General features: G+C 48.1%; 1 protein-coding gene across 1 annotated transcript in view; it reads right to left on the bottom strand.

Moving 5' to 3' along the window:
- Nucleotides 1-17,518, bottom strand: part of GLT1D1 (glycosyltransferase 1 domain containing 1) — a 116,379-nt gene that overhangs the window by 21,610 nt on the left and 77,251 nt on the right. Inside the window, exon 10 of the mRNA XM_060249463.1 lies at nucleotides 10,987-11,107. Within this exon, the coding sequence (XP_060105446.1) occupies nucleotides 10,987-11,107 (121 nt within the window). The remainder of the gene's footprint in view (nucleotides 1-10,986; nucleotides 11,108-17,518) is intronic.

A 17,518-nucleotide genomic window follows, 5' to 3' on the forward strand; every position in this document is an offset into this window, starting at 1 on the left:
TGGCCACCCCTGTATTAGAGTCTTTGCTAAGCACATTGGATACCAAAGGAAGTCTCTTCTCTAGCAAAAATGTGTTATCACAGAATGTTCCGTAAACATCTAGTAAAAGTAAGCAATCTTCTTACCTCCGGAAACATCACTCTGCAGAGTTCATATTGCTACTAGAGCTGGAGCTGTGCTTCTTACACATTTTTGGGGAACTAGGTCAGGTGCCCACACAAGGAATTAACATAGAAGGCCAACACGAGGAACAGGAAGGGAGAAACAGATAAGAGAAGAAGAAGAAGAAGAAGAAGATATTGGATTTATATCCCGCCCTCCACTCCGAAGAGTCTCAGAGCGGCTCACAATCTCCTTTATCTTCCTCCCCCACAACAGTCACCCTGTGAGGTAGATGAAGATATTGGATTTATATCCCGCCCTCCACTCCGAAGAGTCTCAGAGCGGCTCACAATCTCCTTTCCCTTCCTCCCCCACAACAGACACCCTGTGAGGTAGATGAAGATATTGGATTTATATCCCGCCCTCCACTCCGAAGAGTCTCAGAGCGGCTCACAATCTCCTCTACCTTCCTCCCCCACAACAGACACCCTGTGAGGTAGATGAAGATATTGGATTTATATCCCACCCTCCACTCCGAAGAGTCTCAGAGCGGCTCACAATCTCCTTTCCCTTCCTCCCCCACAACAGACACCCTGTGAGGTAGATGAAGATATTGGATTTATATCCCGCCCTCCACTCTGAAGAGTCTCAGAGCGGCTCACAATCTCCTTTCCCTTCCTCCCCCACAACAGACACCCTGTGAGGTAGATGAAGATATTGGATTTATATCCCACTCTCCACTCCGAAGAGTCTCAGAGCGGCTCACAATCTCCTTCATCTTCCTCCCTCACAACAGACACCCTGTGAGGTGGGTGAGGCTGAGTGGACTCTCCCAGCAGCTGCCCTTTCAAGGACAACCTCTGCCAGAGCTATGGCTGACCCAAGGCCATGCTAGCAGGTGCAAGTGGAGGAGTGGGGAATCACACCCGGTTCTTCCAGATAAGAGAGCTATGGCTGACCCAAGGCCATCCTAGCAGGTGCAAGTGGAGGAGTGGGGAATCAAACCCGGTTCTCTCAGATAAGAGTCCGCACACTTAACCACTACACCAAACTAGCTCTCCAGATAACCGGAAGTGAGACTTGGAAGTCCAGATTGCAAGACCCCCTGTGGTATGAATTCATCTTTCGCTTCTAAGTCGGGAGATGGAATTTATTTGACCAATGAGTGTAATCAAAATGTATGAAGCGGGGACTCTGTCACCAGTCTCTAAGTTGGCCTTTGTTATCAGAAATGTACAAATGTTATGACTTGGGGAAGATGGCTTCGAAGGAAAACGGGGAAAGGGTGAAAGGGAGATTGTTTTCCTTCCCGCATTAATGTGAAAACAATAAAGACCTGCATATCTATCTCTTCGCGTCTCGCTCGCTGAGTCTCCTAATTGGGCAAAAAGGGACTCTTTGCTGTGTACAACAGGGTCTTTCTGTGCAATGGGCAATAATGAATAGTTTTGTTGAGTATTATCCTCCTACACCTTGCTCTGAATATCGATCGCTGGTAAGAACAGGGGAAAGGTCTGAACTCGAGACCCTGCTTGAAGCCTTTCCAGGCCATCTGGTGGGTTACTGTGTGAAAAAGGATGTTGGCCTTGGTGGATGTTGGCCATTGGTCTGTTCAACAGAGCTGCATCTATGTCCCAAGACTTCCTTCCCTGCCTTCTTGCTATTGAGGCATCTTAGAAGAGAAAGGAAATTCTACACAACAAGTGCGGAAGGCATCATATCAAACATCAAGAAGATGAATTACAGCCCTTGACTGACGTTAACACACGGCTCAACGCACAAGACAAGCGGTTGGCTTTGCCCCAGCTGGCCTTACGCAAATGGATTATGCTGTAAATAATTACTGCCCAAAGTGGTTTTGGATTTAATTTAAGAGGCTCAGTCTATTCTTGGGCAGTTGGAGGGAAAAGAAGAAGAAGCAGCAGCAGCAGCTATCATTCTGAGGAAACTCTTTATAATTTGGCAGTTCGGGAACGTAACGGCACAGAGAGTAACATTTCATTCCAATTCGGTAATTGCCTACCTCAAATGCAAAGCACAATTGACAGGGAGTTAAGGAGGGCGCGGAGTCTAAGTGGTTTTCTTGTTTTCCTGTTCTCCTAGCCGCAGTAGAGATGGCGCGTTTCTAAAGAGCAGGATTAAGAGAACCCTCCAGGGCGGAATGGCCTTTTCACAACTTCGGTCCAGTTGGTTTTTGAGACTTCCCCCTTTTACATCCACAGACCAGCCATTGTAGGAAAGCCCAGAGACATTATATACAGGCTCCACCCTCTTCCCTAGAATGACCCAACTTCGGATCTTACCAAACATCACAGGACCTCCATGTTCAGATGCAGTAAGCTGGGGGTGGGAGGCAACAGGTGTTGGGCTGCTGCCCAAGAGAGCCAGTTTGGTGTAGTGGTTAAGTGTGCGGACTCTTATCCAAGAGAACTGATTTTGATTCCCCACTCCTCCACTTGCACCGGCTGGAATGGCCTTGGGTCAGCCATAGCTCTCGTAGGAGTTGTCCTTGAAAGGGCAGCTGCTGTAAGAGCTCTCTCAGCCCCACCCACCTCACAGGGTGTCTGTTGTGTGTGGGGGGAGGAAGGTAAAGGAGATTGTGACTGTACTGCGACTCTGAGATTCAGAGGGTAGGGCGGGATATAAATCCAATATCATCATCTTCTTCTTCTTCTTTCTTCCTGCCTTCCTTGTGGCTGACGAGGTAGAAAAGAGACTAAATGGACCTTTGCTCTAGTCCAGTTTCAGCTCTTCTTAGCTTTGGAAGGACTGTACCGCATCAGAATACAGCTGGGGGGTTAGTATGTTTGAATATTCCCAAGCGTCAAAATTCTCCTGCGTGTAAGAGGAGACAACGCCAGAATTTTTCTTCCTGATAAGAACATAAGAGAAGCCATGTGGGATCAGGCCAATGGTCCATCCAGTCCAAAACTCTGTGTCACACACACACACACACATATATATACTGTGGCTAATAGCCACTGATGGACCTCTGCTCCATATTTTTATCCAATCCCCTCTTAAAGCTGGCTATGCTTGTAGCCGCCACCACCTCCTGTGGCAGTGAATTCCACATGTTAATCACCCTTTGGGTGAAGAAGTACTTCCTTTTATCTGTTTTAACCCGACTGCTCAGCAATTTCATTGAATGCTTACAAGTTCTTGTATTGTGAGAAAAGGAGAAAAGTACTTCTTTCTCTACTTTCTCCATCCCATGCATAATCTTGTAAACCTCTTATGTCACCCCACAGTCAACATTTCTCCAAGCTAAAGAGCCCCAAGGGTTTTAACCTTTCTTCATAGGGAAAGTGTTCCAAACCTTTAATCATTCTAGTTGCCCTTTTCTGCACTTTTTCCAATGCTATAATATCCTTTTTGAGGTGTGGTGACCAGAATTGTACACAGTATTCCAAATGAGACCGCACCATCGATTTTTACAGGGGCATTATGATACTGGCTGATTTGTTTTCAATTCCCTTCCTAATAATTCCCAGCATGGCGTTGGCCTTTTTTATTGCAATCGCACACTGTCTTGACATTTTCAGTGAGTTATCTACCACGACCCCAAGATCTCTCTCTTGCTCAGTCTCTGCCAGTTCACACCCCATCAACTTGTATTTGTAGCTGGGATTCTTGGCCCCAATGTGCATTATTTTGCACTTGGCCACAATGAACCTCATCTGCCATGTTGATGCCCACTCACCCAGCCTCAACAGATCCCTTTGGAGTGCCTCACAATCCTCTCTGGTTCTCACCACCCTGATAAATTACCTCTCCTGATGTGAGGAAGGATTTATAACATGTGACTAAGTGTTCCCTCTAAGCTGAGTTCGTGTGAGCTAGTTCACAGTTTTTTTAGCCTCTGGGTCATGCATTTTTGTCTTAGTTCAGGAATAACAGCCCCAGAGCACTCTAATTTATGCAGTGGAGCACCACTTTAATACCGGTAGCTCATGAAGTAGAATTTTCGCTCACAAGACTCCACAGCTTAGAGGGAGTATTGCAGGTGACCTCTCAACTTCTTCTTTCCCACATTCGAGGCAACGACTTTGGTAGGGCTGTACCACGTTCTTTCAATCAGTGATACTCATTTAGTGGCTCAGGAGCCACCTTGGGTCTTCTGCATCCCGTTCCCTGATGTGGCACTTGCCCCACGTTTCAGGAAAGTGGAGGGGGAGTCAGCAGCCCTGAAGCCAAGCGAAACAGCCTGCCTGTTCTGCCAATGACACAACGAACCCAGCCAGAGTTCAAATCCCGAACAACAACAACAAAAAAGGTAGGGAAGCGACTACAGCAGCGGTCCTCAACATTTTTGGCACCAGGGACTGGTTTTGTGGAAGACAATCTTTCCATGGACTGGGGGACGGGGGGAGGGGGGGGGCAATGGTTTTGGGATGATACAATTGTGTACTTTATTTCTATTGGTTTGGTGTGGTGGTTAAGCGTGCGAACTCTTATCTGGGAGAACCGGGTTTTATTCCCCATTCCTCCACATGCACCTGCTGGAATAGCCTTGGGTCAGCCATAGCTCTTCCAGGAGTTGTCCTTGAAAGGGCAGCTTCTGGGGTGAGCTCTCTCAGCCCCATCCACTTCCCAGAGTGTCTGTTATGGAAGGTCAAGGAGATTGTGAGCCACTCTGAGACTCTGAAATTTGAAGTGGAAGGCAGGATATAAATCCAATGTTGTTTCTTCTTCTTCTTCTTCTTCTTCTTCTTCTTCTTCTTCTTCTTCTTCTTCTTCTTATTATTATTATTATTATTATTATTATTATTATTATTATTATTATTATCTGGGAAAACCAGTTTGATTCCCCACTCCTCCACTTGCAGCTGCTGGAATGGCCTCGGGTCAGCCATAAATCTTGTGGTTGTTGTCCTTGAAAGGGCATCTTCTGGGAGAGTCCTCTCAGCCCCACAGGGTGTCTGTTGTGGCGGAAGAACAGAAAGGAGATCGTGACCGCTCTGAGACTCTGAAATTCGGAGCGGAGGGCAAGGTATAAATCCAATGTCATTGTCTTATTATTATTGTTACTACATTGCAGTACCTAATGGAATAATTACACAACTCACGGCCAGGTTGCTAACAGGCCACAGACTGGTACCGGTCCACAGCCTGGGGGTTGGGGAGCCCAGGACTACAGGACAAAACACACTTGAAAAGATCCGATTTTTGTGGCTGTTTATCCGACAGCCTCAACCAGCGTTTTTCAAGCCCAGCGGGGCCATGGGTTGAGGACAGCTTTTCCGATCCAGCTTTGCCCTGCTTAACAGAACAGGCTTTTTGACAGATGGCTCTTCCTCCTGTCGACCAATCTCAGGTAGGGGTTTCATCTAATTAAAATGACACCATCTTTCAAGAGCTCTCTTTTCTTTTCTTTTCGGCCTAGGCAGATGGTCCCGTGTTGTCGTCAAGGCCGATAGATTTTATCCACGGGAAATTTGGACAAAACAAAGCTTTTGAAAGTAGAGTGGGGGCTGTAAACGTGAGGCGCTTTTGAGCCGCTCCGCACTGCGAAATCCCTGCATGGCGAAAAAGTAAACCTCTCCCTGTAGAAAAATATGAAAAACACATCTGCAAAACAGCCTGGGTGGTAGTCTTACATGGATTGAAGCACTGATAATACTTGGCAAAGGTGACACTTTCCCGGGAAAGATTTACGAAGGTGTTCCTTTTCATGTCTTTTCTGTTTCGGGCCATTCAGAGTAGCGAGCTGTTTCGTTTCACTCACGTTCACCGCTGACATTCCAGAGTCGGCGGTTGCTTTTAAGGAACATTTTGTGACAGGTTTTATATATGCCTTTTATATGCAAGTGATGCAAAAATTATGGTACTACCGCATAAACTTAAGGGGAAACATTTGTCAAAAAAAGAAGAAAACGACACAAAAAATGCTCGCGGGTTTGAGCTGCGCAAGGGAAATGGGGAGTTTGAGTTTAAGGGGAGGGCCTGTGGTTCAGCAGTAGAGCATCCGGCTGGCGTGAGGAAGATCCTAGGTTCAATCCTCAGCATCAATGGGTTAAAATTAAATCAAAAGAGTTTCCGGCTCAACATTCGGAAGAACTTCCTGACCGTTAGAGCGGTTCCTCAGTGGAACAGGCTTCCTCAGGAGGTGGTGGGCTCTCCTTTCTTGGAGGTTTTTAAACAGAGGTTAGATGGCCATCTGACAGCAATGAAGATCCTGTGAATTTAGAGGGAGGCATTTGTGAGTTCAGGAGCCCTGTGGCACAGAGTGGTAAAGCTGCAGTACTGCAGTTAAACTCTCTGCTCACAACCTGAGTTCGATCCCAGCGGAAGCTGGTTCAGGTAGCCAGCTCGAGGTTGACTCGGCCTTCCATCCTTCCGAGGTTGGTAAAATGAGTCCCCAGCTTGCTGGGGGGAAAGTATAGATGACTGGGGATTGTATGATTCTATAAACAACTGCTATAGGACTCCAAATGGAATGTTCCAATATGGAAATGAATGACAGTTTTTGGAAGGCCACAAATGTACCTGGTCTTATGTCAGCAGCAATGACATAAACAGCAAGTAATAATAATATTGCAAAAATGCACCTTCCAGTTTAGGTCCTAAGAGTAAAATCCCATTATCAGGGCCAGTGTAAAAGTAGCACCCAGAAAGCAAGAGTTGAACCCGAGATGAAAGAATCAGAAGACCACCGTCAGCTGCAAGGATCTTACGTAACATATGTCTGATAGTTTACATATTTATCCCAAGTAAACTTATATAAACATTTGTCTTGTCTGCTGTGTTGTTTTAGGTCCTTTTTTAATCATTTCTTGGCAGGCAGTGATGAATTAAAGGTTACGAACCACCAGAACAGCTGTTTGCTGAAACCAATAAATGAACTTACGGCTGAGGTGAGATTTTAACTGGGCACGTCTGTGCTCAACGCTCACACTCTGTTTCCAACAACTCTCTCTCCCTTCGCCAGAATGCAAGTTGGGGACAGGCCAAAGGGTAGATAAATAGGCCTTGTCTTCCTTGGAAAAGTTACCTGGCCGAAAAAACCCAAACCAAAACACCAAACCCACGAATCTTGCAGTTCTTCCTAGTCTAAAAGATAAATATTCATTGCCATTATGACCTTCTTTCGGCTCCTACCGAAAATTCAGGCAATGCAGAACAGGTTTCGCTGGAGGGCAGCAAAAGGTCCCTCTTTCTAAAAAATGAAAGCAGAAGTAAGAGACACTTGAGATTCCACAGAGGTGGCACTTCACGCTGTCAGCCCCAGCCATTGGCCATGCTGGCTGGGGCTAAAGGGAGTTGTAGGCAAAAAAACATCTGGAGAGCTACCGTTGGCCACCCCTGGCATATGTGTTTCCCCCCCTTAAGACAGAGAGATGGGTTTCACTTTCTCCAAGTAGCGGAGGGGCAACAAGCAGGATAATTATCCAGGAAGAGCCAGCCAGGCATCCTAATCATGACCTAAACTTGGACAGTCGTCGCATCCGAAAGCAAGCAGGATTGTCGACTGGCGCCAAGCTGGGATTTCAACCGAGGGTTTGCTGCTGAAATTGAGACGGTTGAAATTTCCCACTAGCCCTACGCCGCTCTCACGCTCCTCTTCTCCACAGGCCTTCCGTCCGATTTCACACTATCTGCCCCGGGGCTGCAACTGGCTTTGCCTTTTCCGCACAAACAGAAACCTCTAAAAACAGTTTCTGTTTGCCGCGCAAAAAAGGTGAAGCTAGTTGCAGCCCTGCTACAGATAGCGTGAAATCGGACGGAAGCCCCGCTGAGAAGAGGAGCGTGACAGCAGCATAAGGCTAGTGGGAAATTCGTCTAATAATTGTGTACTGTTTGTTCCCGAACTAGATAGCCCAGGCTAGCCTGGTCTCATCAGATCTTGGAAGCTAAGCAGGGTTCATAGAATCATAGAGTTGGAAGGGACCTCCAGGGTCATCGAGTCCAACCTCCTGCACCATGCAGGAAACCCACAAACCCCTCCCCCTAAATTCACAGGATCTTCATGGCTGTCAGATGGCCCTCTAGCCTCTGTTTAAAAACCTCCAAGGAAGGAGAGCCCACCACCTCCCGAGGAAGCCTGTTCCACTGAGGAACCGCTCTGAACTCACAAACCCCTCCCCCTAAATTCACAGGATCTTCATTGCTGTCAGATGGCCCTCTAGCCTCTGCTTAAAAGCCTCCAAGGAAGGAGAGCCCACCACCTCCCAAGGAAGCCTCTTCCACTGAGGAACCGCTCTAAACTCACAACCCCCTCCCCCTAAATTCACAGGATCTTCATTGCTGTCAGATGACCCTCTAGCCTCTGTTTAAGAACCTCCAAGGAAGGAGAGACCACCACCTCCCGAGGAAGCCTGTTCCACTGAGGAATTGCTCTAACGATCAGGAAGTTCTTCCTAATGTTGAGCCGGGAACTCTTCTGATTTAATTTCAACCCGTTGGTTCTGGTCCTACCTTCTGGGGCCACAGAAAACAATTCCACCCCAACCTCTATAGAACAGCTCTTCAAGGACTTGAAGATGGTGATCATACTTGGTCCTGGCTAATGTTTAGATGGGAGACCACCAAGGAATACCAAGGCTGGGATGTAGAGGCTAGCAATACTTGAAATACTTGGAACTGGGGTAACTACCTTACTCACACTGAGATGTTTACCCATGGAATAAGTGGCGATAAATATTCTTGAAATGCAACATGTACATCATCTAAATGTACAACATTTCATAGGCCCATGGATTTAAAATACACATAAACCATATGCCTAAACAACGGCAAATTAAAAAGTCTCCTAAGCACATTTTGTTTATATGATTGGCCATTTCTCTTTATATTAGGTTTAGGTACTTATACGCAGAATCATAGGATTGCGGTTTTTATCTGATATTTTAGCACTTTCGAATGTGTAATTACATTAGAGACATAAGAACATAAAAGAAGCCATGTTGGGCCAGTGGGCCAGTGGCCCATCCAGTGCAACACTCTGTGTCACACAGTAACCAAAGAAAACCAGGTGCCATCAGGAGGTCCATCAGTGGGGCTAGAAGCCCTCCAACTGTGCCCCCCCCCCCCAGCACCAAGAATACAGAACATCACTACCGCAGACAGAGAGTTCCAACAATACGCTGTGGCTAATAGCCACAGATGGACCCTCTGTTCCATTTGTTTATCCAATCCTCTCTTGAAGCTGGCTATGCTTGTAGCCACCACCACCTCCTGTGGAAGTGAATTCCACATGTTAATCACCCTTTGGGTGAAGAAGGACTTCCTTTTATCCATTCTAACCTGACTGCTCAGCAATTTCATTGAGTGCCCACGAGTTCTTGTATTGTGAGAAAGGGAGAAAAGGACTTCTTTCTCTTACTTTGTGTATCCCGTGACGATATTTTGCACACCGGCGCTACGTGCGTAGCTGTATTTTAGTTTCTTTTTCTTTGTCTCAACCTTTTTTTGTTACCTTCCTCATGTAGGGTTGTGTTTTTCTCCCCTTTTTTGTTGCAAACTAGTTTGGCTAGTTTCAGAACAAAACCAGGTGTAGGGCAGTGGTGGAGATATCAGACTTCCTCTTCATGGATGGCTCAGATTTGAATTGCAGCAGTAAAAGGATGCAGTTTATTTTTAAAAACAATGGGAAGATTCAAATACGGATCTATCAGGATCTCCAGTTGACCTCCCCAGGCCTACTGAGATCTTGAAACATGGCTTACACTTGTTCCAAGTGTTATCCTACTTGGGGACACCAAACCTAGTCTGGCTGTCTGGAAGGAAAACCCAGTTCCAGATAATCAGATCATAATACTAAAGCAGGAACAGTGTCTTGGCCTGTTAGGATTCGGTTGCTGAGCAGGGATTGGCAGTGTTGGATCATCTGACACCCCCCCCCCCCCCCACACACACAGCATCTTCAAGGAAGACAATCCGGCAATAAATTATGAAAACTTGAAGTTGGCAACTTGACAAAGAGAACTAAAGAATGTAATTCTAGCACCTGTAGAAACTCTGGACTGGCTGTGATTGACTTGAAATCTGTGGTGTCACAAGCAATTACGCTGCATGTTCCAACAGGATCTTAATTATTTTTCGTACGGAACTGTAATTCCGTTCTTCAAGGCTGTGGATTATTTTGTCTCCCACAACCTTTCTCTCTCTTCAGAACTACCTGCTCCTGTATGAAACAGCCAATTTCAAAGATCTGCCTTTGAGTCCTCTTCCCCACCACCACCACATTCCCCTACCACGTGAAGTGAGATCAGGGGTGACTGGCAATATTCCCCCTATTTTTTCTTTGCACAATGCAGTGCCACAGGGAGATCAGGGAACACTCTGCGTCCACCCACGGCCAAATTTCTATTGGCTTGCATCCCTTGATGCTGAAGCCAACTGAGAGAGAGGACCATGCTTCTGGCAGATGCTCAGAACTTACTTTGTGCCACTCTCGTGTAACCAATTTGATTTGGGGATGCAGAAACGTCATCAAGCCAAACCTGAGTGAAGGCGCACCTGAGCGTACGTATTCTCAAGACACGTTAACGATAACAGAAATAACATAAATAGGATCCTTACAATAAGCTATACGCAGGACCACAATCCCCAATCGTTTACCCAAGCAGGTTTGTAAAACCATTTTGTACAGGACAAGCCCGTTACCCACACAGAAAACCCCTGACGAACAGGTGGCAGGTTTCGACCACTGTTGCCTCTAAGCTGAGTTAGCGTGAGCCAGCTTGCAGATTTTTAGCCTCCAGCTCACCCATTTCTGTCTTAGCTCGGGAAGGATGACCCCAGAGTGCACTAATCGATGCAGCGGCTCACCGCTTTCCTTACCAGTCGCTCACAAAGTAGAATTTCTGCTCATGAGACTCTGCAGCTTAGAGGGAACATCGGTTTCGAATCGACCAGAGCGAAGGAGGTGGGAGCGATTACCTCTAAGATCGCAGCCGACATCCCCTCCGAGACGGAGCTGTTCACCACAGCAAAGCAGTTTCTCGTAATAGCGTGGAGATCCTCCTGCGGTATCGCCGGTAGCAAATGCACTCCATCCGCCCTAGCAATGAGACATTCGATTTCAGAGCTATTCGATCGCATGGAATGGCAGTAAGCTGAGGAACACATGCAATCGCCTTCTACTGAATCAGAGCCTCGGTCCATCAAGGTCAGTATTGTCTACTCAGACCGGCAGCAGCACTCCAGGGTCTCAGGCTGAGGGTCCTTCTCCTCACCCACTGCCAGATCTTTTAACTGGAGATACCGGGGATTGAACCTGGGACCTTCTGCATGCCAAGCAGATGCTCTGTTAGCCCCTTCCTCTCACAGTCCTCTCCCTCTTACATGGGACAGGGAGGAGACAAGGGGTAGGGAGAATGAGAGAGGCCTTTGCTTCTTTCAATCATTTCTAGCCTCCTCTAACAAATGCTAATTGATGCAACTCATACCAATGGATGCACTCGTACAACTGAGTTGATCCATGCAGTTATGAATGTCAGGGAGAGAACGGGGAACCAGGTTTTCCCCTTCTACTTTCTCAGTTTTAGTGGAAAGTAGAGCCCCATGGCACAGGGCGGTAAAGCTGCAGTACTGCAGTCTGAACTCTCTGCTCACGACCTCAGTTTGATCCCAGCGGAAGCTGGTTCAGGTAGCCGGCTCCAAGTCAACTCAGCCTTCCATCCTTCCAAGGTCGGTCAAATGAGCACCCAGCTTGCTGGTGGGGGGAAGTGTAGCTGGCTGGGGAAGGCAATGGCAAACCACCCCGTAAAAAGTCTGCCGTGAAAACATCGTGATACGACATCACCCCATAGTCGGAAACGACTGGTGCTTGGACAGGGGACTACCTTTTTTTTTTTTTAAGGCCACCTAAAAGTCAGCGGGGTGGGTCCACTTCTCCATCACCTAAATATGGCAGGCCATGCTGACCAATACGGTATCCATTTTAATTCTGGAGGGGCGCTTTCACTGTGTTCGTCTCCTGCAGCCGAAGCACCCAAAGCCTTTGGGTGCAAAAATGTCATCCATTCGCAGCCAACTCAGGGCAACCGATCAAGGGGCTTTCAAGGCAAAAGAGGACAGAGGTGGTTTTGCCAATGCCTGCCTTGGCATAGCGACCCTGGGCTTCCTTGGAGGTCTCGCACCCAAATACTAACCAGGGCTGATCCTGCTTCGCTTCTGAGATCTGACATGATCCAGCTAGCCTGGGCGATTCAGGGCAGGGCAGGTAGAGAAGCGGCAGTCAGCGTACGGTGACTCTTTGTGGGGATCTCAAGGCAAGAGATGAGCAGAGGTGGTTCGCTGTTGCCAGCCCCTGCAGAGCCCTCCCCGTCTTCCTTGGCGGTCTCCCATCTAAGTCCTAACCGATGCTCCCTCTAAGCTGCGGAGTCTTGTGAGCAATAATTCTACTCCGTGAGCAACTGGCATTAAAACTGTGAGCTGCTGCATCAATCAGTTTGTTCCGGGGCCAGTTTTCCCTGAGCGAAGACAAAATTGTGTGAGACGGAGGCTAAAAAACTGTGTGCTAGCCCACGCTGACACATCTTAGAGGGAACACTGGTCCCAACTGGAGAGCCAGTTCGGTGTAGTGGTTAAGTGCGTGGACTCTTGTCTGGGAGAACCGGGTTTGATTCCCCACTCCTCACTTGCAGCTGCTGGAATGGCCTCGGGTCAGCCATAGCTCTCTTATCTGGAAGAACTGGGTTTGATTCCCCACTCCTCACTTGCAGCTGCTGGAATGGCCTTGGGTTAGCCAGAGCTCTCTTATCTGGAAGAACCGGGTTTGATTCCCCACTCCTCACTTGCAGCTGCTGGAATGGCCTTGGGTCAGCCATAGCTCTCTTATCTGGGAGAACCGGGTTTGATTCCCCACTCCTCCACTTGCACCTGCTGGAATGGCCTTGGGTCAGCCATAGCTCTCTTATCTGGGAGAACCGGGTTTGATTCCCCACTCCTCACTTGCAGCTGCTGGAATGGCCTCGGGTCAGCCATAGCTCTCTTATCTGGAAGAACCGGGTTGGATTCCCCACTCCTCACTTGCACCTGCTGGAATGGCCTTGGGTCAGCCAGAGCTCTCTTATCTGGAAGAACCGGGTTTGATTCCCCACTCCTCACTTGCAGCTGCTGGAATGGCCTCGGGTCAGCCATAGCTCTCTTATCTGGAAGAACCGGGTTGGATTCCCCACTCCTCAGTTGCAGCTGCTGCAATGGCCTTGGGTCAGCCATAGCTCTCTTATCTGGGAGAACTGGGTTGGATTCCCCACTCCTTCACTTGCACCTGCTGGAATGGCCTTGGGTCAGCCAGAGCTCTCTTATCTGGGAGAACCAGGTTTGATTCCCCACTCCTCCACTTGCAGCTGCTGGAATGGCCTTGGGTCAGCCATAGCTCTCTTATCTGGGAGAACCGGGTTTGATTCCCCACTCCTCCACTTGCAGCTGCTGGAATGGCCTCGGGTCAGCCATTGCTCTCCTAGGAGTTGTCCTTGAAAGGGCAGCTACTGTAAAGAGCCCTCTCAGCCCCACCCACCTCACAGGGTGTCTGCTGTGGGGGGAGAAGATACAGGAGATTGTGAGCTGCTCTGAGCCTCTGATTCAGAGAGAAGGGCGGGGTATAAATCTGCAGTCTCCTTCTTCTTCTAACGAGGCCCCACCCTGCTTAGCTGATGAGATCTGATGAGATCGGGCAACAGACTTTTACAGCACCTTAAAGACAGAAATCTTTGGTGGTTCAAGCATTCACGGACCACAGTTCATTTCCATCAGGCACATGAAATGCTTGGTCATAATCCATCAGCACCGTTTCTAAAACCCCTCTCTCTACAAAATGACATAATTAAATAACCACGGAGTTTCTGAATTCCCCCACCTTGAAATTCTTTGTATTAAACTGCATTGGAAAATAGTCAATAAACCTTCTAAACCTGACAGCCCATGCAGTGTAGTGGTTATGAGTGGTGGATTCTAATCTGGAGAAAAATGCCTGATTCCCCCACTCCTCCTTCACATGAAGCCTGCTGGGTGAACTTGGGCCCGTCACAGTTCTCTCTGAACTCTCTCAGCCCCGCCTGCCTCACAAGGTGCCTGTCGGGAGAGGAAGGGAAGGCAATTGTAAGCCACTTTGAGGCTGCGATTACACACACTACAAATGCACTTTCAATGCACCTTACAAGTGGATTTTACTGTGTGAACTGGCAAAATCCAGTGGGAAAGTGCACTGAAAGTGGATTGAAAGGGCATTATTTCGTGTGTGCAATCGCAGCATAACTTCCCACATGAACACAATCCCACACTGTTGAACTACAAAAACAAGAGTTACTGAACTGGATTGCCTTCGAGACCGAAAAGCTCATACAGGCCACGTTTGCACACACTTTCAATCCACTTTCAATGCACTTTACAACTGGATTTTACTGTGTGAGTTGGCAAAATCCAGTGGGAAAGTGCACTGAAAGTAGATTGAAAGTGCATTCTTTAATGTGCATGATCAAAGCCTGAGACTCCTTAAGGCAGAGAAAAGTGGGGTGTAAAAAAACTCCCTTCTTCTTTTTCTAAATCAATCAACAACATAAGTGGAGGGCTCCACTGATAATCGCTATCAATCATAACAGTAAAAAGGAACTTCCATATACTGCAGCAGTATATCTCGGAGCATCAGTGGGGAAGCGTATTGCCTTTTAAAGCTCTGGTCATGAGTTTCCTCGAAGCAATTGGCTGGGCGACACCTCAAACAAAGGTCCAGACTGGATACAGGTTGGCTAATCCAGAAACATAAATATTCTGTACTTAAGGAAGAATTTTACACAATATAATGGAGGAGGAGGGGGAGGAGGAAGAAGAAGACTGCAGTTTTATACCCTGCCCTTCTCTCTGAATCAGAGACTCAGAGCGGCTCACAATCTCCTTTATCTCCCGCCCCCCACAACAGACACCCTGTGAGGTGGGTGGGGCTGAGAGGGCTCTCGCAGCAGCTGCCCTTTCAAGGATAACTCCTACGAGAGCTATGGCTGACCCAAGGCCATGCTAGCAGGTGCAAGTGGAGGAGTGGGGAATCAAACCCCGTTCTCCCAGTTAAGAGTCCGCACTACACCAAACCGGCTGGGTACTGAGAGTGGTAGTGGATCCAAGTCGTTTCAGTATTCGAACTACAATTCTTGGTAGATACTTGGAAGTTGCTACAGCACAGAGCTGTGGTAACTCCCTTTTGGGCACCAGCAGCCAGGTCCAGGTATCCTCACTGTGAAGGCTTCTTTGGGCCTTGCTCTTTAAGTGGGGTTGCCAACCTCCAGGTGGTGGCCAGAGATCACTTGGGGTTACAACTGATCTCCAGGTGAGAGCGATCAGATCATGTGGAGAAAACGGCTGCTTGGGAATTATATTATATGCCATGATATGCCACTGAAGTCCTTCCTCAAACCTCACCCTCATAAGGATCCACCCACCCGAATCTCCAGGTATTTCTGAACTCAGAGCTGACAACCCTGTTTTTTTAAGGCTTTAACCCCTCTTGCATAGCTGGCGTCTCAACACAATGAGGTCTAGAAACATGTTCAGTTTAAATGCTACGAAAGCCACAGTTTTGGGCAGGATTTTGTGTGTTAAAAAAGACTGCTGGGCTTCATTTTGCTACCTTTGCCCAGCAACGGAACTGTAAAATCCCCTCCCACATTCTGTTGCATGCAGGCAACTCGACGACGGCAGGTCCCAGGCTCCTTCACTTCAAATCTCCTTCGTGCAGAAAGATTTGCCAGGAAAGGCGAATGAAGTCTGGCCAGCCGCTCCTTCAGTTGCAAAACCTCCTGAGGATCGAGTGACCCGGAGAAAATGCAAACAGCCACGGCTATTCGAGGCCCGGCGTTCAATCAGATGTGAATTAAAACGTAGTCAGAGATAAGAGTCTAATTAACTGCCAAGAGGCCCAAACTTGCAAATATCAGGCATGTCGGCTGTTATAAACAAAATACAAAGCTCTAGGCTTGTTCGGGAAATGAGGCATTTGAAGACATGCTGTCCTTGCAAGACAAGGGAAGCTTCATAGGAAGCCTTCCTCGCCCTGCAAGACCAGTGTGGCTTCGAACGCCTGGTTACACAGAAGCTCATGCTTCTGGTGAAAAAAGCAAAGCGGCAGCCCACTGACCTAGAAGAAGACTTTATACCCTGCTCTTCACTACCCAAAGGAGTCTCAGAGCAGCTTACAATCTCTGTTCCCTCCCTCTCCCCACAACAGGCACCCTGTGAGGTAGGTGGGGCTGAGAGAGCTCTGACAGAAACTGCTCTTGAGAGGAACCTCTCTGTGAGAACTTGTGACTGACTCTTGGTCACATCAGCAGGCGCACGTGGAGGAGTGGGGAATCAAACACGGTTCTCCCAGCTCAGAATCCGCCGCTCTCAACCACTACAACAGGGGTGGCCAAGCAGTGGCTTGGGAGCCACATGTGGCTCTTTCATACATGTTGTGCAGCTATCGAAGCCCTCAATGCCCCATCGGCTGGCTTGGAGAAGGCATTTGTCTCTTTAAATCACTTCTCCAAGCCAAGCCAGCTGACAACTCGAGAGAATGCATTTATAGTTAAATTTGCTTTCTTTCCACCTCCACCCCTTCCTTCCTTCCTTCCTTCCTTCCTTCCTTCCTTCCTTCCTTCCTCCCTCCCTCCCTTCCTACCTTCCTTCCTTCCTTCCTTCCTTCCTTCCTTCCTTCCTTCCTTCCTTCCTTCCTTCCTTCCTTCCTTCCTGTCTTGTGGCTCTCAAACATCTGTTTATTCTGTTTGGTGAGAAGAGCCAGTTTGGTGTAGTGGTTAAGTGTGCGGACTCTTATCTGGGAGAACCGGGTTTGATTCCCCATTCCTCCACTTGCACCTGCTAGCATGGCCTTGGGTCAGCCACAGCTCTCGTAGGAGTTGTCCTTGAAAGGGCAGCTGCTGTGAGAGCCCTCTCAGCCCCACCCACCTCACAGGGTGTCTGTTGTGGGGGAGGAAGGGAAAGGAGATTGTGAGCTGCTCTGAGACTCTTTGGAGTGGAGGGCGGGATATAAATCCAATATCTTCATCTACCTCACAGGGTGTCTGTTGTGGAGGAGGAAGGTAAAAGAGATTGTGAGCTGCTCTGAGACTCTTTGAAGTGGAGGGTGGGATATAAATCCAATATCTTCCACTACCTCACAGGGCGTCTGTTGTGGGGGAGGAAGGTAAAGGAGACTGTGAGCCGCTCTGAGACTCTTTGGAGTGGAGGGCGGGATATAAATCCAATATCTTCATCTACCTCACAGGGTGTCTGTTGTGGGGGAGGAAGGTCAAGGAGATTGTGAGCCGCTCTGAGACTCTTCTGAGTGGAGGGCGGGATATAAATCCAGTATCTTCATCTACCTCACAGGGTGTCTGTTGTGGGGGGAGGAAGGTAAAGGAGATTGTGAGCCGCTCTGAGACTCTTCGGAGTGGAGGGCGAGATATAAATCCAATATCTTCATCTACCTCACAGGGTG

This window comes from Heteronotia binoei, chromosome 11 (genome assembly GCF_032191835.1).
Source record: "Heteronotia binoei isolate CCM8104 ecotype False Entrance Well chromosome 11, APGP_CSIRO_Hbin_v1, whole genome shotgun sequence".
NCBI lineage: Eukaryota > Metazoa > Chordata > Lepidosauria > Squamata > Gekkonidae > Heteronotia > Heteronotia binoei.